Source organism: Chelonus insularis, unplaced genomic scaffold (assembly GCF_013357705.1).
Source record: "Chelonus insularis isolate UGA/USDA-ARS -01 unplaced genomic scaffold, ASM1335770v1 contig_121_pilon, whole genome shotgun sequence".
NCBI lineage: Eukaryota > Metazoa > Arthropoda > Insecta > Hymenoptera > Braconidae > Chelonus > Chelonus insularis.
The window spans coordinates 380,439-405,657 of record NW_023276363.1 but is presented as its reverse complement, the minus strand read 5'-3'; the positions used below and the strand labels follow the sequence as shown (position 1 = coordinate 405,657).

At 28.0% G+C, this 25,219-nt stretch overlaps 2 protein-coding genes across 2 annotated transcripts in view; one reads left to right on the top strand and one right to left on the bottom strand.

Moving 5' to 3' along the window:
- The window catches only part of LOC118066221 (glutamate receptor ionotropic, kainate 2), a 66,038-nt gene that overhangs the window by 18,416 nt on the left and 22,403 nt on the right, over window positions 1-25,219 (top strand). The window contains exons 3-10 of the mRNA XM_035082093.1: window positions 10,548-10,709; window positions 12,442-12,693; window positions 14,666-14,841; window positions 16,613-16,666; window positions 18,277-18,441; window positions 19,535-19,687; window positions 24,174-24,377; window positions 24,475-24,678. Coding sequence (XP_034937984.1) covers window positions 10,548-10,709; window positions 12,442-12,693; window positions 14,666-14,841; window positions 16,613-16,666; window positions 18,277-18,441; window positions 19,535-19,687; window positions 24,174-24,377; window positions 24,475-24,678 — 1,370 coding nt within the window. The remainder of the gene's footprint in view (window positions 1-10,547; window positions 10,710-12,441; window positions 12,694-14,665; window positions 14,842-16,612; window positions 16,667-18,276; window positions 18,442-19,534; window positions 19,688-24,173; window positions 24,378-24,474; window positions 24,679-25,219) is intronic.
- On the bottom strand, window positions 22,619-23,323 carry LOC118066230 (U-scoloptoxin(05)-Sm1a-like). The gene is made up of 3 exons (XM_035082107.1): window positions 23,163-23,323; window positions 22,956-23,072; window positions 22,619-22,876 (listed from the first exon to the last, which is right to left on the bottom strand). Exons 1-3 carry the CDS (start codon window positions 23,209-23,211, stop codon window positions 22,668-22,670), a joined length of 375 nt encoding a protein of 124 aa, XP_034937998.1. The 5' UTR covers window positions 23,212-23,323; the 3' UTR covers window positions 22,619-22,667.

The window sequence follows — 25,219 nt, the reverse complement described above, 5'->3', positions numbered from 1 at the left end:
ACCAGTTGTTTAGTGATCGTAGTGAGTTCATTATTACACCCATGGGAACTAGGCTATTCTACATGGTCAAAGCATGAGCTCGAATTGACCATTAAAACACCTCCGGAGACTATAGATCACTTGTCTAATGAGCACATTCGACATAATACTAAGGTATAGGCTTTTGGCTGTTTGAATTGGCAATAAAATTTATCAATACAGTAACGACACAGGAAAATCAATTAGATTTTCAAGAAAAATTGAATGAAAAATATGGAAAATTGTCGACATTATGAAATTTCACAAATCAGTGGTTCAATCTGAAATACTGGAGGAAATGACGAGATAGTAGTATTGGCTCAGTGAATATGGTAGTCACTTCTATTCCGTTCAGCTACCTGCGTCAAGGATGCTCTTCCGTTCCATTAACGGAAGACTAGTCCACAGTATTCCTGTACTGGCTGAAAGCATGACCAGTTCATGTAAATCGCTTGCAGACAAATTAGAGTAACTAGTCGTCCAAATCGTCTCGTTCTATATTCTAGAGGGATTCTGAACCAAAATGCACGTGGACAGCTTAAACTTTCTTAAGACAGTACTAGTTTATTAGTTGCCATTCAATTATTGATAGTTATTATTGTTACCAATAATTGGTCTGACTAATTCACTTGACAAGGTTCTGGAGATAGAGAAAAGGTTTGGAAAATTGATTTATTGAAACATTTTTTCAATCGATGAATGAGTTGGTTAATTTTTTTTCATTGATGTCAAAAAGCAATCATGTTGAAGTTTTTTAAATGAAATAAAACAAAAATGATATAGGAAATAAATTCGATAAACTTCGAGCACTTAGTGATTTTTCAGCCAGAAAAGTTTGACATTCAATGTGGTATGTATGAGACCAACAATATTTACCACTCTTAAAGTTGAAGTTAAATAAGTTGTTATCTGAAGACAAAGTCAGAAGATAGTCAGGTGTACGTTTTCACACGTTTTATGCATCGAGTTAAAGAAAACCTCGTCGAGGAACAGTAGAGTAAATCCACCACTCACATACATTATTCAAGGGCGGATCATGACTGATACTCAGAACGTGCTCGTCTTTATGTTGAGTCTCTTCGTTTGAAACTCTTCCTTCCTTCTTTATCAATGGAGTGCAATTCTTCTCCACCTTTTTTGCGTCCAATGTTCTTCTATCGGAAAGCTCAAAAGTCGATGCCTGAAGAAGAGAGTGCTCGTATAAGCAGATTCATAAATTTTTCTTTGCATCAAAGACACCTAACGTTATTTGCTGATGTCAGACAAAAATGAATATCAAAATGATAGAAGAAAAATCGGAGAAATAATATGAGAACGATGAGAGGATGAAGTGTATTGAGATTTGAAAAAATGCTACTTGGGGAATATTTTGACATTCAAAAGTTTGTTCATGTTCTTGTCCAAGACGACTTATTCTATCATCCTTTAAATTCAGACATTCTATTTGTTTTTATGATAATATTTTTTTTTCAATAGAAATCCCGTTTTTATTTTTTCTCTTTTAATTTTTTATTTCCGTTCATTTGGACTTTGTAGAATTTTTTAAAAAGTTTTTCAATTTAAAAACGAAAAAATCCTGTGAAAATACTCGGTGTAAATAATTTACTCATTTATAATTAGAGTTTGAGACTTTGACTAGGTATGCGTATGCTCTAAAATAATAGAAAAAAATTCAATTAAACTTATCCTTTTGCAAAGTAATAAATTATTTAATAGGGGAAAATTTCATCAAAGACTATGAAGTACAGCTATTAAAATAATGTCAAGACCAGTTATAAACTCTTTAGAAATGAAGAGTGATAGTATGCTAAGAGACTTAACCATAATCGTTTGAAAAGGATTCTCGGTGTCCTAAGATTTTTTCTTCTTTTTTTCTTCTCTCTGAGATTTGTAATAATACGTCGAGTGGTTGGTGAGACGCGTCTTCACGTCGGCGCAACTGGCGACGTACGGGCCCGGAAGGACAAACGTGACTTCACCAAAGACCATCTCCAACCATTGAGATCTTCATATCTACGTGAGCTGCATTTTCTTTCACTCTCACTCTCTCCTAACTCTCTTTTCTCTGTCACAAGCTTTGTCCAAACCCATGACTCTTGGACTATTCTAGAATTTGGAGGGTATATGACTATCCTTTTCATTTGATGTTGGACCATTTACGTTTAAAAGTTTTGTTTCAGAATAAAAATGGACGATTACGACCCATTTTTTGAGATATTATACTGCCAACTAGGAATTTAACATGCGAAATAATAAAACCGCATACCACAAAACGATTTTCCGCCCTGTCTTCTTTAGACATTTGCTATTAAAAGAGGGAATTTTTTTTCTTGAGGATCGATTTTTTTGCACAAAATTTAGCAATTAAATTTTTTTTCAATAAAAAGAAAACAACGATAGATTTAAAAGCTCTTATATTATAAAACTACATAATTTTATTCAATTTTCAAAATTATTCAAATAAAATACAAATATTGGTAGCTTTTAATTAATTTTTTTTCGCTCGTAACTAAGCATATTATTCTTTAATATCAAACTTGTAAATGTTAATAAAGTTTAAAATTTCATTTAAATGATACATTTGAAGAGACATAACGACTCTAAAAGATCGTATTTCGCCAGAGATGCGGCTGACAATGAAGCCAAAGAAGCCATACCTTGACGGTTTTACCTACTTAAGTTAACGTTCACCTACATAAAATATCATATGCATGATGTGGGTGTAAAAAAGTCAATGAATAATATTTGAAAAATTTAAAAACCTCAATTTATGAGCAAAATCTACTACAATACGTGATAAAACCCCAATATTAAATTTTTAATATTACAAAAAAAAATTCTCCATCACGCAAAACGTTTCTATGAAATCAAATATGGAATCAGTTTTAATAAACTAGATATACATGAACGTATGATGAGCATTATTTTTTATGGTTTCACACTGAAATAATCAAAATATCCATTTTCCTGTCTATCTGTTTCTGTGTAGTTATTATCCTCACAGATTGAATCTATTAAAATCATCTCGGTTTACTTGATGCATACTAATCCTTTGTACTGATTTAATTATACATGTCTTACGTAATGTGTTGATAGAGCGGTTGAAAGCTAAATGGCTAATTAATAAGATGTAATTATAACATTTTGATTTGATATCATTTAAAAATTCAATCCATTTATACGAAGATTGTAAAATAGAATTCCAGATCTGCTTCAACTTTAAAATATGAAATAATATTTTCTTTACAAGAAATTCTACAATATACTATTACATTGTAGCAAATTCCAGAAAAGAAATTTCCAAACACATTCAGACTTTTATCCATACCTCCTCTAAATATTATTCCATTTCTTCGAATTTCGACTTCAAAGAAAAATGACTTCAGATGATAACCACGTGAGTACTCCAAAAGTCAACATGAATTGAGTTGCCCATGGATATCCCTTTTGAATATTAACATATCTCTAGGGTTTCAATAGTCTGTATATTACAGAAGCTTGAAGTTCATCATCTCTTCACTGATATTTCCACAGTTCAACACTGATAGTGATCGCAAGTAATTTGCATTGCGATATTTATGCTTGAAATATGTTGGGTATGGCTATTCAATCTAATTCAGAATTTGAATATAATAGGATATTGGATACAGCCGTTCGAAGTGCATCAAGTTTTGATGAAGATGGTCAAATTTCAAATTTCTGAATTAATGTTGAGAGAGTCAGTCATTATGAATCAAGCTTTAAGCATAGAGGCATCAGCACACTAGGAACGATATCTTCTAAACGACTGTACTGATTTCACTCGTTAATTACTTGATTGATTTATCTCAATATATAGTAAAAGCCAAATAGTTTTTAAGCTTAATTGATTTAACTGTTTTTCAGTAAAGAAAAAAAATGCTACAATTTTTTATTAAAACAGATTAATACTTTCCAATGGTCTATTTCGTTAAATTTACCTTATGGCTTTCCAGTAAATCGGAATTCCGATTAGTTTATACAGCTTTGCACGATTTATAAGTTATTTGGTAGAGTTAGAATATCATTTTAGTGATGACATATGACTAACAGGAGTTAGAAGTAGCGATTATCTTTATTGAAAAGTTTTACGGCTCACGATGATTAATAACTTTTTAGAAAGTCTCCATGCTAATTGATTAATGATAAATCTCATCCGTTATAAATTCAACAACTGTCATTACAGACATATGAAGTTACATTTTGTTGAAGTGCTATTCTAGAGCATCAGGAAGGAGCTGAGTTAGCAGTTTTGCATCTGGTGAGAGTATTCCTCTTATTCACAAGTTCTATTATTCTAATATATTTTCTCAATGTTATTTCACTACATTAATAATTTTTAAAATTTTTTTCCTTATGTTATAAATCAGTTATATAAATAAGTGAACATTTTTTTCTATTTGTCGGAATTATTAATCAAAAATAATGAGCTATAAATCGTATTATATATTAACGCAGTTAACAAACCATAACTCATTAAAGTTTGGAATTAAAAAAAAAAATTAAGAAGAAATTATTAATGACATAATTATTAAACTATAAATCTTGACTCAATATTTCTTGTTTTATGAGGTAAGAAAAATCGAAAATAAAGTAATTTAAAAGAGTTGACACGTGTTGTAGGAAAAAAGGAAAGATATTCAAACTGCGGCTCATTGAGTATTCAGAAAATTTACTACACCAGGAAAAGAAACTTTGAGATGTCCTACCCAGGTTATTGGATCTTTTTTTTACTCTTCTGAAACTGTCTTCTACGCGTCTTTCATATTTTAAGTTCCTACAACTTTCTTAGTTTTAAATGACAAATTTTCCCCACCAATCTCAACTAGGAATATTTATTTCGACAAAAATAGTTTTTTAAAACTCGCTGCAAATATTATTTTATGCCACTCAACTTTAATTACATCGAGTTTCCCAACTAATAACTATTAATAATATTTCAACAGTTTAACGAGTTAATTGAATAACTAAAATATCAAATCAACCTTAAAGTGACGTACGATGTAAAAAACAGTCCTGTTATTTCTAGTGTAAATTTTTTCTGTGATTGTTTCAGTTTATTTTATATGTATTATATTTGCCTAAGGCAAGAGAAAAATGGTAAAAAAATTTATATAGTGTGATTGTAGTCTTGAAATTATATAGGGTCTTTCAAAAATAGTATCAGACACACAATGCAGTAGTCTATGCCAGTTTTTTCCTAGCTGAAATTGTGTTATGGGCGATATAACATACAATGATATACATATATTCATACATTCATCAACGCTAGGTCCAATGTAATTTGCTAAAATTTAAATAAACATACAAATATTTATTTTTCATAGAAAAGTATTAAAAAAAAGAAAACATTAAAACGAATATAAATAGTCATGGAAGTGATGGGATATTTTTTTTGAAAATAAAACTATTAAACTAACATTTTCTCTCGATAAAGTTAATTTGTTTGAACAGTATTTATTCTTAAAATCACAAAAATTCGTAACCAATTTTTTGTAAAATGAACTTGATACTATTCATGAACTCGAAATAACGAAAAGTGCAAAAAATGAAGAATAAATGCTATCACGAGTCAGTGGCAGTACACCAACGAAATAAAACTTTGGTCGAAACGTTCTCTTCCGCTCTTTATTCAAGATTTTTCACTTATGTAACTTTAACTATAGAATAAAGTTGTAAAAGCTTTCAGATTCCGAAAACGTTTTATCATTCAGTCAACCATACTTATGATGATTTCCCTTTTCTTTCGTTTCCCTTCTCTCCGTCTGACTAACACGAATGGCCACCAGCATTTAAGATAGTTCTTGCACTAGAATTTTAGAGAAATTTAAGATGTGCTGAATGAAAGAAAAGAGTTCTCTAAAGATAATGTAAAGAACTTACCTTGCAGGAACAGAGGCCATCGCCATTTTTACTAAAATATTTTTTAGATATTTAATATGTTGGAAAAAAATAAAATAATTTATATAACTGCTCAGTTGGATCACCATAAAAAAGATTCCTTCAACTCTGGCAACATTTTTAATGCACATTAAGTTCTGTAATATTGCTGGAGAGTATTTATTATTGCACATTAGAACATGATGCCAGAGTTCGTAGAGTTCTTTTTTAATTTCAACGATATTACATGGTAGTTGAGTTTAATAGTGACTTACAGTCAGTCTATCTTTTGATTCAAATGATAAATTATTATCATTGTAAAATATATTTTCATGTTCGTTTGAAGTATTTTTTACAATCTCAATCCAATAGTCGTGAAATAGAAGAACAGTAATATGATAAACTTGGCTAAATATTCTTGAACTAGATCTATTAAGAAAGTTTGAGAATGGCAAACAGACTTTCGGAAATTCACAAATTATGGAAATCTATATGAAATGCACTTGGCACGTATCAAGTTAAACATAAATTTTAATAGAGTTGAAATCTGTTGCAAAGTTACTAATTATCATCTTTCCAGATGTGTTGGTAATTTGACTTTATTTATGCAAATATTGTTAGAGATTTTTTTCAAGTTATTCTTGGAATTTAAATTGAAAATTTTTGTTGATACTATTTACTCATTATTTTGAAATATACGTAGGAATATAATGGTAAGGAAATTTTTGTTGATGAATTAATTTCATTCAGAAAATTTTTAATCAAATTTTCAAGTAAACACGGTCGTTTTTGTTAAATATATTACATCGATGTGCCAGATAGAGTTATCTCAACAACGAGAAAATGAGGAAATTGTTAAATTTTTATTTTCCAGCCAAGTGAGAAACTATTGTATCGATTTTTTATCACAAACAACGTGCGAATAAATTGTTGGATATTCAATGCAATAAAAAAATGAATGAATAAACATTTTTTTGCAGAAGATAATTGGTTACCAACGATAAAAACATTTTCATTAATTATTATAAACATTAAAAATAAATTAAAGATTTCTTTGATAACTTCATAATTATTTTCTTCTAATAACAACATCATTTATAAAAGAAGAAAGGAGTAATTTTTCCAGGTGAAAAAAGTATATAAATTTGAAAAGAAAACACATTTTCAATGTTAGTATTTGTCTAGACGAGATCGCACTGCTACTAAAAAGTGAATAGCTTGGCAACAGTCTTGATGAATCAGTTCCGGCTTTTGACGCAGTAGCGTGTCTGTTGAAAAAGCTTGGATCAATTGACTGTAAAAATTAACAATTTATTTCATTTCATTTCACTGAAAAATTTATTTAATTCATCAATGTATTATTAAATACCTATTCAACTAAAATATCACCACCAATTGATCTTCGTCTAAATAACCACTGATGTGATAAAAACATTACTACATCACATGCACAAAGCAGTCAACTATAACTTCACTTTTAGGTCATTCAATATTAAAGAAGTAATTAATTGATATTGTTTTATATGAATAAAATTATTCAAGTTGCAGGTAATTGTAAAATCAATAAGTTGAAAAACTTTAGTTAAAACTCAATTAAAGTATGAAATAGTCAAAAATTATAAACGACCAACAATGAACTTCTAGTTAAAGCCAAAATAGAAAAGGAAATCTTTGTAATCGGCTCAAAGTTTCCAAGTGTAAAGCTTTCGGTTTAATTCCTTGAGGATTAGCAGATCCATATCTTGTTTTGAGAGTAACTTTTAACATGATTGGCGGAAGCTAAATGAAATAAATTTTACAATAAATACTTATTTCTGAATTGGTATGTAATTAAATGATAGAAACAGTCGAGTGGTGAAACTAATTTTAGCCTCCCGGAACGATGTATTTACTAGCATTTGTACCGGAAGCACATTATCGGTTCCGCCTGCATCCGGCGAACGTATTTCTCACGGGAATAACGTCGTGACTACGATAATTCAAGCGGTCCATGATCTCGAGTGAGCAGCAATTCCAACAAGGGGTGTTTATTTCGGCTATCTGTATCTACTCGAATTCAAAATATTTCACTGACTGTATCATCTATCAATTTGGACTGTATTTATGTAGTGTATGCCAGGCATAGTTCACCATATGTGGCTAGATTGTGGGCATTTTTATTGTTTCTTCACCAAAAAATCAACACTTTGTCGATGTTTTATTTCTTCGTACTTTTTTTTTATCATTTCAGTGATAAGCGGCATTATAATTCACGAGGAAAATGGAGAATATTATATCATAGAGAGAGCAAAAATAAGTGGAGACTGAATCTCTCATAAATATTATTTTCTTTGTCACCATTAAATTTGATATAAATTTAGGAGATAAAAAGATGGAATGGAGATGTGATTACTGACATTTAGAGCTGTGTGATAATTGATTTGAATTACTAACGATAACACTGTATTGAATTATACGAGCAGAACACGCAAGTCAAGAATTATTGAAATTTACGGGTTAATTAACTGCTAATTAAGAGCGCATTTTTAAACTGAGATTACGTGGAGTGTAAGGTGAAGAATAAAGAAGCAGGGAGAAAGTGAGAAAAATGGCAAGAATAGAAGATGGATATTAGATTATCTTTGTGAATAGTGAGAAAGATGAAAAGATGGTGGTATTTAAGGGAATTTAGGATAAAGATTTGGGCTGATTAGAATGAACGAATTGCAATGACTGTGATCTATGTATTGGTGAGGGTGCAAAGAAACAGAATAAATGATGGTGAGATAAGTGGTCCTTGATTAATCAGTGGATTTTTTCACCTCAGACTTTCTTTTGTATTTTTTTTTTTTGTTAAATAAAGAACGTTTTGAGTTACTTATTGAACTGTAAAGAATAAAATTTTCTTAACCATTGAAATTTCAAAAGTAATATTTTCGTTTGAAACAAAGGAATCTGCTATTCTTTTCAAATGTTTTTTGACAAAGCACCAAATATTATCAAAGTATTTTCATATGCAATTCAATTCTACTTCATACTTTTTTTCAAATATTTACCTGTTTTTGTGCCATTCTGTATACTTGTACTCACAATCAGAAAATTTTTAATCACAAACAATATCTATTTAACAAGAAAATGAAATTTTTTCGTTCACTTGGAATTGTGTAAGTTAAAAGTTTTCTATCGTGTTTGAAAAGTTCTTGAAGAATCTTCTCTAACTGTCTTAGTCACTTTTCTCATCTTTATTTCGAGAATGTCTAGATATTATTTGAAATTGTTTCACCGAGTAATCTATCACTGGAATAAAATACAATAAAAATTTTCTGAAGAAAAAAATTTGATCACAAATAAATATTAACTTTAATTCAATATGGAAAGAATGGAGTGGAAATTCCACGACAACTATTTATTCTTTATACGTCTTATTTATTGTAGAATTGAATAAAATTTGTATTAAATACTTATAATAATTGTTAGTCATTGTAGATAAACTATTTTAAACTCTAAACTAATTCAAATTTATAAAGTTTCATTTCTAAAAGTTATAGTGTGAAGACAAAGTTGTATATGTATCTAAAACAAGATGTAAGTTGTTTGACCTTTAAAGTCTAGGCCAAGAACTTTCTGTTAAGCATAAATTTCCTTTTTTTCCCAAATAACTTGTAGAAGCATATTTTAATAATATTTCACAATATTTCATTCTATTTGTTCCGGTTTTTTTTTCAACTTTAATGTCAAAAATAATTATCACTAATCCTACTGTTACCTTCCAGAATGCAATTCATAACAGAAGTTCATATGTAAGACGAAAAGTATTGCCTGGTCTAAGTTACAGTCTTCTACTCTCAACGATAATACACTACAAATTCTCTAGCTTCTACTCTTTTTTCGTACTTTTATTGTTAGAAAATTGTCTGTACAAAATAGCTATCTAACATCTGTGTCCTGAACTACTGCCATGCAGCCCAGTTTTATTGTCTGATACTCCGACTGATGTACTAACAATCTGCACTGCAAATTTTTTTCACTTTTCCAAAAGAGATTCAATAAAATAAATGCTTTAGTTTTTTGATATTTACTACAACGCAGAAATATTAAACGTAATCGATTCGACCTACATGTGACAAAAATCCAGTTTGATCATAAAATAAATTACATAGTACGTAAATAAAAAAATTATGAACTCACTATATAAATCTGTTTGTCAAATATCTTTTTATTTTATCACTCTTAAGTTAATATATGTCATAGATGAAATTTTTTCGTTACTAGTTTGATATAGATAACCATTATTGATAAAGTGGGAAGCAATCGATAACAGGAATTCTTTCACAAATTTCTTTGAGTGTGAAAAATACGTTCTTTAATCCTACAATGCATTCAGTGATACATATATCATTCTCAACAATTTCATTTTTTATTCAACAAAAAATACCAGTTTACAACGCCGCATTATGATATAGAAGCATACTTATGATTCGTCAATGTTCATTGTTATGTAATTCCTTTGAGTCCTAGACATTTAGATTTATTATTACATTTTTTGGTTATTTTATTTCAGCAAGAATAGATTAAAAAATATCTTTCGATTTAAATGAATGCATTTATAGAGGAAATAGGTTTTCATGATGTGTATATTAAAATTTTTATAGGTGCAATTTTCACGGAGGATCAAAAGGATAGTCCTTCGGAATTAGCATTCAAATATGCCGTCTATAGAATCAATAAAGATAAAAGTTTACTGCCAAACACAACACTTGTCTACGACATTCAATACGTGCCAAAAGACGACTCATTTCGAACTTCAAAGAAAGGTAAGTTTGAAATTACAGTTCAATTTATTGTACCAGTTAAACTTTTCATTAATTCAATTTCTAATTCATGTCATTTTTATCTACATATTTATTTAAGGTTTTTATATATTTACTATATATTGGAACATAATATAACTATTGATAACAAATACCAATTCGTCTGCTCATTGTTTAGCTGTCTATCACAAGCCACTATCACTACGATCACATATCTGATAAATGCTAGATCGAAACACGCATCTGAAATTAGTGTAATTGAAGCATGCAACCCAGATTTAGAATTGTTCATGAATTTTCAAAATTTTTTTGTTATCCATAGAACTGAAAGTTCTGCATGATTCGATTAAATAACCTTTTTTTTTATTAATCAATCAGTTTTTTTTTGTAGAACAGAACGTGAAAAATATTTTATAAAATTAAAAATATTTTTTAATAATAATTCTTAATTAAGAAATACTGGAATGCAAAATATTTTTCTAATGAATTTCGATAAATAATTATAATCCTCGAAATTGCAAAAATTTATTAAAATACATTCTACATAAAAATTGTAATAATTTATATAATTTTAAAATTAAAACGTGGTCATTCATAGAGTATAATTGGCTTCAAATAGATTGCTAATTAGTGCAATATTTAAGGAAATGTATTAAATTATTAAAAAACTTTATTTAAATAAAATTTAGAATATCTTGCAGATAATCAAAATTAATTTACTTTTGTGAAACTTGTGAGATTGTACCTGCTTAATAATATCTAGATTTAAACACCCCATCTACAATTAAACTGAGTTAATAGTTCTTGTAGTAACTTCATGTCATTTTCTTCTTCTTGTAAACAGTTTAATTGTCTCATTAACTATTTCAATTGTAAATAATATTTTCTGTTATTTTATTAGAAAAATATGATTTCACAACAATTACATTGACATATTGTTAAAATGAATGATAAAAATATTGATGTTAGTTTTCCCATTGATGAAAAAAATTCAACCTTATAATCTAATAATCCCAACTTTTGAATTGAACTTGAAAAGAATTTCTTGTGGTTTATAGGTATTTGAACAGTATTCAATCCTTTCAGAAGAACATTTCAGACTCCTTCAAAATATTCTTTTGACTGAGATATACCTTAATAGTTTCTTGATGAGATTCTACGGATAATTAAATTCTGTGGATGTTAAATTAACACCAAAGGATCTACCAATTGTTTGAATGCATGCATAATTTAAATACTTTTGTAAAAAATTGCGTGAAATTCACAATGAAATTAATAATTATAAAATAGGCAAATGAATCTGAACCACTTTCGGATTATCTTATTTTAAAATTTTTTTTTATTACTCATTAAAAAATATATTCATATCTGATATTAAAATTTTCAATCCTTCAATCTTTTACTAAAATATTTAAGGTTTCTGATAAGAATATTTTCATCAAGTCTTAGAAAAGATTTTGATCAATTGATTTGATCGAAAATAAACGTACGTAGATTCCAAGTGAATAAACTTGAAGTATAATTTTTCATACTACTCTGATATTTTTGATTTGTAATATGAAATACATAAATTTATTCATAAAAAGCTTATACTATATAGCTGAGTGGATTGAATCTTTTCAAGCAAACATTTTCTTTTAAATGAAATCTTAAGTAATGAATATATAACCATACAAAAAATCATAGATTTAACAGCCAACGAAAGATTTATTTATTTTCTCTATAAAAATTTCAGCTTGCAAGCAGTTATCAAGATCAGTGCAGGGTATATTTGGACCTTCAGATCCTCTCTTAGGAGCACACATTCAAAGTATATGTGAAGCACTGGATGTTCCGCATCTTGAAGCCAGAATGGATTTTGAACCAACTTTCAAAGAGTTCAGTATTAACCTATATCCAGCTCAAGAGCATTTGAATAAAGCATTCACAGACCTCATGTCCTTTCTCAATTGGACAAAAGTTGCCATAATTTATGAGGAAAATTACGGTATGTCTAAAAAAATAACCTTTTATTTTATATCAATATTATATACATACTTTTAAAAGTAAACATTGACAAAATAGAAAATTGGCAAGAGCAATGATTCTTATCAATAATAAAATAGTATTTATCAATAATTCAAGATTATGGGATTTATTGATGAGAAATCGAAATTTTAAAAATTCAAAATTAATTGAATAATAAAAAATTACCATTTTTTTGATGCAAACTAAAAAATAAGTTTTTATCAATAATCATACATTCGTTTAATTTAATTTTAGTAACTTTAAATCTGAAAAAAAGATCAAGATAAAGTAATTAAATCTTTGAAAGTTGACAAAAAAATGAAATTAACTTCACAAATCTAAACTGTGTTGAAATCTATCATATTTCACGTTACCAGTTCATATTTTATGCAAAGCAATATATATATTTTAGAAATCTATTTGTCTACTCCTTGACTTTGCATTTGTGCTTGTCACTATATTCTATATTTATGACCGTTAGCTTGATCCTCCATATAAACTTCCCTCTGCTATCTTCCTTGTTCTTTTCACGTACGACGGAATCTACTTTTTATCATGATCATGTTTCTACCAGGAACACTCTTTAACTATTATTTTTTGAAAATGCTATTCTTCTCACGTTTCTAATCCAATAATCTCCCATTTTCTATTCCTATTTCTTTTATCAATAAAATAAAATAAATAAGAATCCTCTGAATGCATCAACTACTTTTTTCATACACTCGAAATTCTAATGAAATTCTTTCTTTTTATACTTAATTTTTAATTATATTGTCACTTAAATTGTATTGAATGTAATAATTACATTCAAGTATCTATTATGCAACAAAGACGAATTAAACGTTTTTTAAAGTTCAATGAGAATTTTCTAAATGGACAAAGTCGATGGTTGGAAAGAAAATAAAAGAAAAATACATGGCTTTATACCATCTGCTTTGTCATTTATATATAGATATCGAAGTGGAGTACTTCAGAGCTTAATGGTATCGTTATTGCGCTATAATCATTCTGAAATACTGACGTGGAACAATCTTGCAGCAGATGTAGAAAGAACGAATGATCAAAAATAACAATATATAAGTATTGTAAACCACAATCATGAATTTTCCACCGACAAACTCTAACTCAATGTCATTCTGGTTTCTTTTCTTTCTGTTTTATTCGACCTTTTCTTACTGTTTCCTTGATTCCCACCCACATTTCTCGCAGACACTTTTTACGACACAGTCACACAGTCTGGATGTGTATAATCGACTGTACACATGCGATAATTGAAAAAGTAGATTATAAGTTGATAAAAAAAGTAAACTCTGGTAAATTTTCATTTTATTGTGGTCTGAATTTTTTCACGCTATTTAATTTCTCGTATTCGCTACAATGAAAATAAAATGCAATTTTATTTGTTTATGTATACGATGGAATAACTTGTCAAATCATTGTACTATAGAAAAGTATCATGCTATACTACAGTAATTTTAGAGTGTATTCTCAATAAACAGGCAATATTACAGCAAATATGATGATTCAATAATGTTTGAAGTCTCTCAACTATCGTCTGAATTGAAATATGTTCTTTACTTAATTCAATTACTTTGACATAGCTTTTATCTTACCGCATTCAATCTCTTTACTTCCTCCTTGACATCTTACTAATTAAAGAAAAAGTTTATCACTTCCTGAGCGGGATTCACCATCCAATCTTATTTTCATCTGGCAGCATAATTATTGAGTGCTAATTGCTTTATCAGATCTTAAAAGTCACATCAGATCACAATTTCAATTAACGAGTATTTCAACGAAAACCACTTTTACAACTGGTTGTGAGCACCATCAATCGATTGCTATTTTTTTTTTGTTTCAATATATACGTAGTATTCAATGCTTATAAGAAATAAAAATGAGAAAAAGATTTTTCATGTTTCTAATAATATATTTTATTACTGTGTTTACAGGGCTATTTAAACTTCAAGACCTAGTAAAATCACCACCATCACCACGCACAGAAATGTACATTCGCCAAGCGGGTGCGGGAACATACAGAGATGTTTTACGAGAAATACGACAAAAAGAAATTTATAAACTTATTATTGATATAGATCCTATTCATATGCAACATTTTTTCCGAGCAGTAAGTATTGAACTTTTAAATAAGAATTTTTTAAAAATCATGTGCTTATTTACGATGCAACCACGAGCTTTTTTACTTGGAAAAATAATGCATTGTGATTTTTACACTTCACTAACATTCTTTTTTCTAGCAAATGAAATTTATTTGATTACAAAATAAAATGAGTTTAATATGGATTTTTTTTTTGTTCGGTCAATCAACTTATCTAATTTGGTAAAATCAATGCATAAATGAGTTTTCTTCTTCTTTAATCATATTTATTTTCTCATAAACAATGTTCTGAAAAAATCCTACATTCTTGCCGTGAAGTAAAAACAAAAAAAAAAAGGAAAAATAATAAGAAAAAGTAGGACGTCGAAAAAAAACTTTTCTCCAAAGACTTGATTAAGAGAGTTGCTCGGTAGTTTCACAAAATAAAAACTTTATCTACTTTTCTGCTACGAACGCCTTCGACAATTGCCAGATTTTATAGAAGGGATCTCCAACTAGTAGAAAACGGCTACAGCATACTGTCACGAGGCTTTTAATTGGCTTGAGTTTTAAAATCTAATTTTCACGTAATTGAAATTATTAAAATCTGTCAAAAGTTCTTTTGTTACACAAAGCCAAATGATGATGATCTAAGTTTTTCACATAATCATTTTAAGAGACTAGCAATGAATCAGTTACATGCACGAATAAAATTATGTAGATCTTAATTTTTGTTGAAATCCGTTTTTGTGTGAATTTACAGTGATTTATAAAATGTTGGTACAAATATTTAAGTATACATTCCTGACCTCAGAATTTTAATGTAATAAAATCAAACATCACAACTTCATATATAAAATATTTCCTTTCATAACAGTGAAATCGCATAATTCCAAAGTATCTTCCTCGACCACTGGAAATATTTGACTTTTTTTTCTATAAATTCGCTTCTTACATGCTGTGATATGTTATTACGACAATTTCTTTGCAGTAGAAACGGATCGCTGCAGTTACCGAAGGATACTGAAAGATTTATGGACCGAGAAAGAAAATACAAAGTTTGCAAACCTCTATATACATCTATGTCTATAGATATATACTAGGGTCTTAATACATAGATATATAGAAGGAGTATAGTTCAAAAGAATGAAATTCGCCGAGGCATTTCCGGTTATGTCTTCATTCTTCCGTTGAATATTTCTTTATTTTGCTACTTCCTTAAAGATTGGTCTTTCCAGTGACATCTTGAAAAATTTCGAACATGAAAAAAGAAAGCATCGTATTCTATGATAAGAGGCAAAACATGTTGTATTTTTTGTTAAATAATAGATTCGAAGTTATGTACAGATTGTTATGTATTCTTGTTGTTAGCTTAGTTATCCTAATGAAATGTATTCACTGAACAATGCATCATTTTTTTAAGATACCACCAAAGTATCTATTTCAATAACTTGGCTAACGAGAATATTACCTGATCGTATTAAGCTCAACAAGTTTGTTTAGTATAATATAACAAATAGTTAACAACTATTATATTATTACCTCCAAAAGTTTGTATGAAAATTATTATAATTTACAGGTTTTAATTAACTTATTTTAAGAACACTTTTTGAACTTTGAGGAGTTGAAAATAAAATTGGTTATATAATATTAAATATAGGCTGGCATACTTTTTACGAAGTAAATGTAATTGGTAATACTGGAAAGCTCAAAAATCGGTTGTTCATTAAAAAAGCGTTGATTTTTTTAATACATTATAATTACATCAAGAATAATGAAATAATGATCAATTTTGTTTCAGATTTTACAACTACAAATGAATGATCACAGATACCATTATATGTTTACAACTTTTGTAAGTACCAATTTCTGTTTCATGAAACAAAATGAATAAGATTTGGCTCTTAATAATATTAATTATTTTCTTGAAGAACTTTGAATCTTCTTAAAACATTGCAGTTTACTTATTCCAAAGTTAAATTATATTTTTAATATCTTAAAAGCTAATAGAAACCCGATAATTGTATAATATAATTTTTCTTTTTATGTATAAAATATTATTTCATCTGATGTTAAACAGACTGGATTTTGTTTGAAGAAGAGGAATGTTTTACTTTACCTTTTAAGTTCATTATTATAATGAAAAATATTCGACAAGATAATAATAAAAAGGGTTTAGAATAATATCAAAAGAGATAATTAACATAAATTTTGCAATATATTGTAGCTAAAGTCAGTTTCTATTACGAATATTTGAGAAGTCTCTTCCATTCAACCTTCGTAGAAGTGCAGAAATTAGGAATTTACTGAAATTGACATCATTACTGTAGAAATAGAGAGACACAGTAATGTGATATTTCCTAAAATTGCGTATCTCACATAAGTTAGATAAAGAATGTTACAAATTTCAGTGTTTTGTTAAACTTCCTTGCAACATCACGAAAAACTGCATATATGTAATTTTGTAGATTCCCTCTAAATTCAGTATTTATTCGGAACAGTCAAGATAAACATTATTAGAATTTCAATATCGATGCTCTCAAGCTTGCGTATATATAAAAATAAGTATTTGCGTAATTTATATGACTACACGAGCATCTGTTACGTCGTTATATTGGATGGCTTATAATCATACATTAAGATATAAAAACGGTTTTGCGTAATCTAAAAAAAAAAAGAATAAAAGCATTAGGTACTGTCGTATCGAGATTCTTTAATGTCCATTTTATTAGTGCATAGAGGAGCATGGTTCTAAAATTAAGATAATAGATGAAAATAAAAGTAACAGGGGAGAACTATGACGGTATAAGTGGTTGGAGTTAAGTTGATAATGGATGCATAGAGATGATTGAAGTACTCTTGCTATGAATTTGATTCAAGTGTTGTTTAAGTACGCCTTTTGGTTTATATTATATGTTCTACATGCTTCGAATATAATCGATCGATAGTAATTAGAACTTTCTCGTTATATTCTCTAAGGTCCCTCATATGAGAAAGCTATATTGATGATAGTAGACCAGGTGCTAAGTTTAATTATTTTTTGTAGTATTAGAAATAATAATTAATAGCTTGTTTTATTAAAAAATACTTTACACTATAGAGTACAAATAAATATTTTTAAATAGTTAATTATATAAATTGTTAGTCAATTATTTATTCAAAGCTCGTCGAGATATTTACCAATATAAGAGAAAAAACCTGTAGAGAAGATTTTTTAGATTGAGATTCAACTTTCAAGTCAATGAATGTTCCGACAACTTGAGATGGCTGGAAAAAGTTATGTGCTCTTCCATCTATCTCTGAAAAGCCTTTTATCGATTCCCGGTGCTGACAAAGTTACAACTATGTTACCACATTTAAGGAATCCTCCTTGATGGTTTCTGTAAAAGTTGATACATTGGTTAGGCAATAAAATAAAAAATAACAGCTTGAAAAATATTAAGTGCAGCTTATTGGTTTTTTTAGGATATTGAAACTTTTGATCTGGAAGACTTCAAATATAACAATGTTAACATGACAGCATTCCGATTAGTTGACCTAGAAGACCCAAAGGTAATAGAAATTTTAAAGCAAATGGAACGATTCCAACCGATTGGACATGCTATTCTTAATCGCACAGGCATCATACAGGTTTGTAATGATTTTTTATCATCTTCTTAACCACTTTAGATTAAAAAAAAAATTTTAAACTAATTTTTTAGAAAATTAGTAAAAAATTTTTTTTCATCTGAAAAATGTTGTTGGTATCAGATAATTTTCTTGATTAGATTTTTTTGAAGGACAAAATCTGTATGGTTCCAACAATCTAGATTATTTAGTCTCCCTTTATCATCCCACCTCCAACAGATCCACCAGTATTTTCTCTTGCTATAGTATTATTTATTTTATTTTTCACTAGTTTTGTATTTCTCTTTACACTCGATGTTTCTATTAAACCAATTGTAGTTTTTTTGTCATGCTTCAGGTTTTGTATACGGCGAATGAATTCCAGATTTGTTTAGAATTCGTTTAAAGCTTTATCATGAATTCTAGCGTTTGATGCTTTATCTGATCTTATCAAGATTATTTTAAAAACTGGTTAATTTTTTTAAAATAAAATCTATGGTATTTTTTCTGCAAAATTGTTCTAGTGTTAATACTCATTTTTTCTTTCACTTGATTTCTTATTTATGTTTGCCATTTTTACGAAGGAAAAAGAAAATAATTTTTGCCATTTCAGTGATCAAAGTTGTAACTGACAACAATTTTGTAGCTAATCGAAAATTTTATTTGATAATATTTTGAAAACGCTTGTCATGATAACATATTTGGTGCACAATTAATTGGTTTACTTGATGGTGAGTTGAAACTCTGGCTTTTGAACGAAATTCATCAAACTTCTCTCCTCAGTTCTCGAATTTCCAAGACTCAAAGTTAGAGATTTGACTCACTCAATGGTCAGACAAGTTACTTTATGCCACAATTATTTACCATAGTTTTTGTAATTTACTGTTTGTTTAAAATGAAAAAATTTTCATCTTTCAACTTTTAATTATTCAACTAATAACATTTTAGTAAGTAAAAAAAAAACGTCAAAATGATAAAAAAAATCAATACCCTGTAATTTACTTTTGAATATGAAGTCAATATTGAATGAAAAAATCTCATTAATAATCATGCAAAAATTATATCCAACAAAATTTACACAAAATTGTATAAATTGATCGTTCAACATATGTTTCAGGCAGAACCAGCTCTGATGTATGATAGTGTACAAGTGTTCGCTCATGGTCTTGCTGCATTAGATCGGAGTCACGTACTTCGACCAGTGAATTTATCTTGTGAAAAAGAAGAACCTTGGGATGATGGTTTATCACTTTATAATTATATTAATACCGTAAGTTTTATATTATATTCATCATTAAATAGCTTCCATTTTTATTTACAAAGAGATCTATTCTAGTATTTTAATACCTTAATTAAATTACAATGAAAAAACAATTGCCATTAACTTTTTTGTCTATCATATATTAATGAAATGATAAAGCTTAATAAGATCGGCTTATGATTACTTATCTTTTTAATATCAGATTACGTATTCACTAAATCTAACTTGCCTTCAAATAAATACACATTGTATTGAATATTTTTTTGGAACTGTCTCGAGAAAGTTTTATTCGCATTGAGAATACTTTGCACACAAAAGTCGAAGTAAATCATCGTAATAATACCAATATTTTCTACTAATAATAATAATTTAAACTTTGATCAGAAGTCATTAATTCTTGAATGTTAAACTTTAAACATTTACAAAGTAATTATGTGTCATTAAACGTTTTACGTTATATTATTAGTATTTATACAAACACTAATCGTCATCAAAATATGACTAGTTGTACGAGATGTAAAAAATTATATCAACTGACTTACACCGAAAAATGAGATTATATTCTTTAAACTACTCATCAAATGATGACACAGGACAAATAAAGCTTTACTAGATATTGATAAAAATTCCAAGGTAGTTGGTTATATCGATGAAGTACCACTTTAGAGACGAATATACTGAAGGACATCTCGAGGTAAATCACCATGTCACTCGAACTTTCGTTTTATATAAGTAGAACTAGCACAGATTTTATTCTTATCGCGATTTAAGCAACGATAGATCTATTTCATGGAAACTTTAATTTTGTGGAACAAAAGCGTGAAACAATTCAAGAACTAACAATAAATGTTTGTACCTCTTGAGGATCTATTAAAAATATAATTGAATCTATCTATAAAGCACAAGCTTTTGCAAAAGCTAAATAAACAATAAATTTTTTTATTTCACGGATATAAATTTGTTAAATATTTGAACGTAAAGAAAGACTAACCTTTATCTCAACAAAGAATATCACGAGCTGTATCTAACATTTTTAATTTGATTAATTAATCCTTATCTGCTTGCAATTATTATCGATTTCCCCACTGATTCATTTTAAGTTCTATTTTAACCTAATTTTTGTAACTTTTTTTTATCTCTAATACATTTAAAATAAAAGTAAACTAAATATTTCGTTATATAGATAAAATCATCTTTTAGATTTCTATTTTGTTAGTCTAGAAAAAGGTAAATAGACTCTTCCTGTTAGCTTCTTCTTACTACATATTATTCATATCTAACTACGATTACTTCAAACTTACGATACCTGAATACTTGTTTATACCTGTCGGAATTGTGACGTAAAGGTGTTGTTAAAAGTACAGTATCAGCTGATACTGAGAAATAAATGATTGTACTCTCATCAGAAATTCTATTTTATCATCAAATTATTTATTTTAATTGTCATTGGAAATTATCGAATGCTCATAACTAGGGGAATTATAATCTAAATTACACTTGAAATCTGATTTAAATTATTATTCCAGAATTATACTTATATAATCGTATCAATATTTCATTCATAATCATTAGTCCATCCATAAATTATACAATTATAATTTTAATTTGATGCTTGAGGATCATTTATGAATACAATATTTTCGAAATATGCGACCTTTTATTTAATCAAAATTTATGTATTTTAAAAATTTTCTTGATTGAACTTCAAATCTAATATAAACTTGTTCGCCAGTTGTGGAAAAATTCTTCAGATTCCAAGAAAAAACTTAATCATTGTCAATACTCTTTCCATGACTAACTCATTTGTAGTTTTTGTATTTGTATTACCAGTAAATAATTAAAAGTTTCAGATAAAAAAATTTTTTTTGTTAATTTTAGAGTTGAAATATAATCATACTAGTATTTGCTTCAATTCTGTTAATATTGTTTTTGTTTCTTTTTTATTTTAAAAATTATTCCTCACTGAAAATTACATTTAATATCATTATTTTTAAAATAGTTTTTTTAGTTTTCAAGTTAATTTACATTTTAAAATGTTTAAAGTAGACAAAAATGATATATACATTTTATACATAGATGTAAGTTCAACTGTTTCAGAATTGACGGAAAAGGTAAAATATGGTGTCTACTAAATTATAATGTAAATGAAGAGTTGAGTAGAGGAAATTTAATTCCGACTAAAAACTACACCGTACATGAAATTACAAGAAAGAGAGAGAGAGAGAGAGTTCAATCATTATTATAAGAATAGAAAAAATTAATTAGTTATTAAAATTATTTCAAATCTTTCAATGGAATTATTCTCAAAAAATTTTTTAACTTTGGTGTATAAAATATTAGTTAATTTCATGAATACACTTGACTCAGTACATAAAAAACGGGCATAAAATTATTTTTGAATATGAATGAAAACATTGATGACATTTGACTTTTTAAACTATAAATTGCACTGAAACATTGAATATATATCGATTTTAAAATTGTTTACAAATCATAAAAAATTCTTTATCATCACATAGCAGACTTTTGCAACACCCATATGTAACAACACCGTAATACCATTGAAGTGCTGCTAGCCGATGACATTGTTATTGATTTCCTGACACAAATTGTATTACTTTGTGAATAGCAGAATTTAATTATAAGAATAAAACTTACAAGTTTACCTGAAGAAAATTTTAAAACAAATGTAAAGTCATAATAATTGTTAATGATTTACAAAACGTACATAAAATGATGAAATAATTTTAGTCTGATCAATATATTAAAATTTGTTTATTATTTAACGTTTATTATTTTTTATAAATTACAAAATATGTGGTAAATAGTATTATTCCATTGATTATCTCCATCGATTTTATTTTACGCGATAGTTATTTATGAAATGAATTCACTTGAAATAAATTTATGTTACTTATTATAATACAATTAGTCAAATCGTATTGTAACCTCAGCTAATAATTTATTTAGATCTCAAATACTTTTATTTTCAAAAACTAGCAAAGAGTGATGCTACTAAAGTTGTAAAAATAATGGATATAACTGCAGAGATGGATCCACTTCCATTACATCCATCAGTATTGCAAAAGTATAAGCTAGCAGAATCATAGAGTGAAAAGTTCAATTGGTTTGGTTTGATAGGGTTTTCCATCGAGGTGGCACTGACGCATGCACGTCCGTACCTTTGGGTATTGTTTTCTATAAATAATTCAAATTGACTCATTAATATTTCACAAATAAAATTGTTATAATTAATAAAAAAAACAGTTATAATTACGGAATGTAATAACTCCCTTTGCACAGTGAGTATCTACACCGCAGTCTTTCAATAAAGTTTCATTTTTAGTGAAAGGATCAGCACAGTTAGTACATTGGTAGCATTTTAATGCATCTCCTAGAAAAAGAAAAATCATTTTTGCGTGGATAAAATTTTTTGGATTTTTTAACACTGAAAGTAATCAATTGAAACACAATAAATACTCACCTGAGATAGCAAGAATAGCAACGACTCCTAAAAATAGAGCGAACTTCATTTTTTAAAAATATAAATTTTTTTTCAACACAAATTAATTATTTCCACTTCGAAGTTTCGTCGATGACTAAAATAAGTTTAGCACTATACACTCAATGGTAACGATACCTCTATGTAATCCAGAGTTATAAAGGTAAATAAGTTAAGATAAGATATAATATCTATCCACTTATCTTGACGTGTTATTACCACTCATAGACATGGTAGACGGACTACATACATACAACAAGGTGAAGGATTATACGTAAAATGAATTTTTTCAATTAAATAAAAATTTGACAACACAACCTAATATCAAATTCTTTATGTTTTTTATTGTGTCATGAAATGTAGAACTAATTAAGTATTGTGTAAATGTAAAAAAATATCTAAATTTATATGACATCAGTTAGACAAATTCAGCGAAAATTGATAATCAAAACGCCGTCATTTCACTTGAATTTATATGAAGCACACCTTTAAACATTTTGGAATAACAAAAAAAAATTTGTATATTTTAACAAAGCTATCGAATTTTTATGAGTAATAGTATTCGATAAGATAGTGATGATTCACATGAATAAATACTAGTCTGTTAATATGATTCACAATAAATGCAATTATTAATGTCGTAGCAGACATAAAATCCTCTATCTAAGACAAAAAATGCAACCATTTTAGCTTTGCCTAATCGGTTACTTCCTAGCATTTAATACAAACCACATTAATGAATTTATTCCTATTATTTTCAACACTATTATGATAAAAATACAATTGAAACATTTTTATCACAAAACTTAATAATCTCATATGCGTAATAAAAGATTATATAATTTTCTATCATTGAATTATATCAATATCTGATTTAATGTTCTAAAAAAGAGAAGAAAGTTGCATATTTATAAATTTATAAAATGACTCATATTAATTTTTGTAAGATATAGTTAATATATGAATTAAAGTTTTTGGATATTTAATTTCCAGGCAGGACTGCAAGGTTTAACAGGTCGTATAGAATTTAATGAAGGCAAGAGGAATAATTTTAAATTGGACCTCATAAAATTAAAAAAAGAAGAATTAGTAAAAGTTGGTGAATGGCGACCAGGATTTGGTATTAATATAACCGACGTCGAAGCTTTCTACGATAAAAGCAGTGTTAATATTACACTTGTCGTTATGACACGTGAGGTAACTTTATTGCATATTAAATCGAATATAAACTTATTTTTATTTCAAATCTAAATAATTTATTCATCAATAATAAAAAAAATGGCATAAATTTCAGGAAAAACCATATGTGATGGTTAGACAAGATCAAAATTTAACAGGAAATGCTAGATTTGAAGGATTCTGTATTGATTTACTCAAATGGATAGCAACCCAAGTGGGATTTCAATACGCTATTCGATTAGTACCTGATCATATGTATGGTGTCTATAATCCGGAAACGAAAGAATGGAATGGAATAGTTCGTGAACTAATGGAAAAGGTATTATTGCATTGTTATTATATCAACATTAAACTAACTCTATAGTCCTTAAAAAATATTTAAATATAAAAAATCATAAAATCATAACATTTAGAGTTTTCTTTTTATTTTAGCTCATGCTGAGTTACTAAAAGTCAATATTCTGTATAATATAGAATAGGCTACAGATGTTACCATAGATACTCAATTCGATCAGCATAGTATTTGAATTTTAAAATCTACGATTATTAAAATTGACTAGTTATATATGAAACTCACGTCACTCAGAAGAAGTTAATTCTTTCACCATCGAAACAGATTCCGATCATAAATGTCGATAGCAGAATCTCCAAGTACTTGATACTCTCTACTATTTTTTCGAGTATTGATATGTATTTTTGCATTTAACTCTAAACGTGTTATTAAAATGTATTGAAATTCATTTTTAAAGCAACACGAGTTATTTATCACTAAAAAAAAATTTCCGGAATTCTAAATAAGCATCAAGTATAATCCCATCTTATCTCAAGGTTCAAAATCCAAGTCGTTATATCCGGAATTT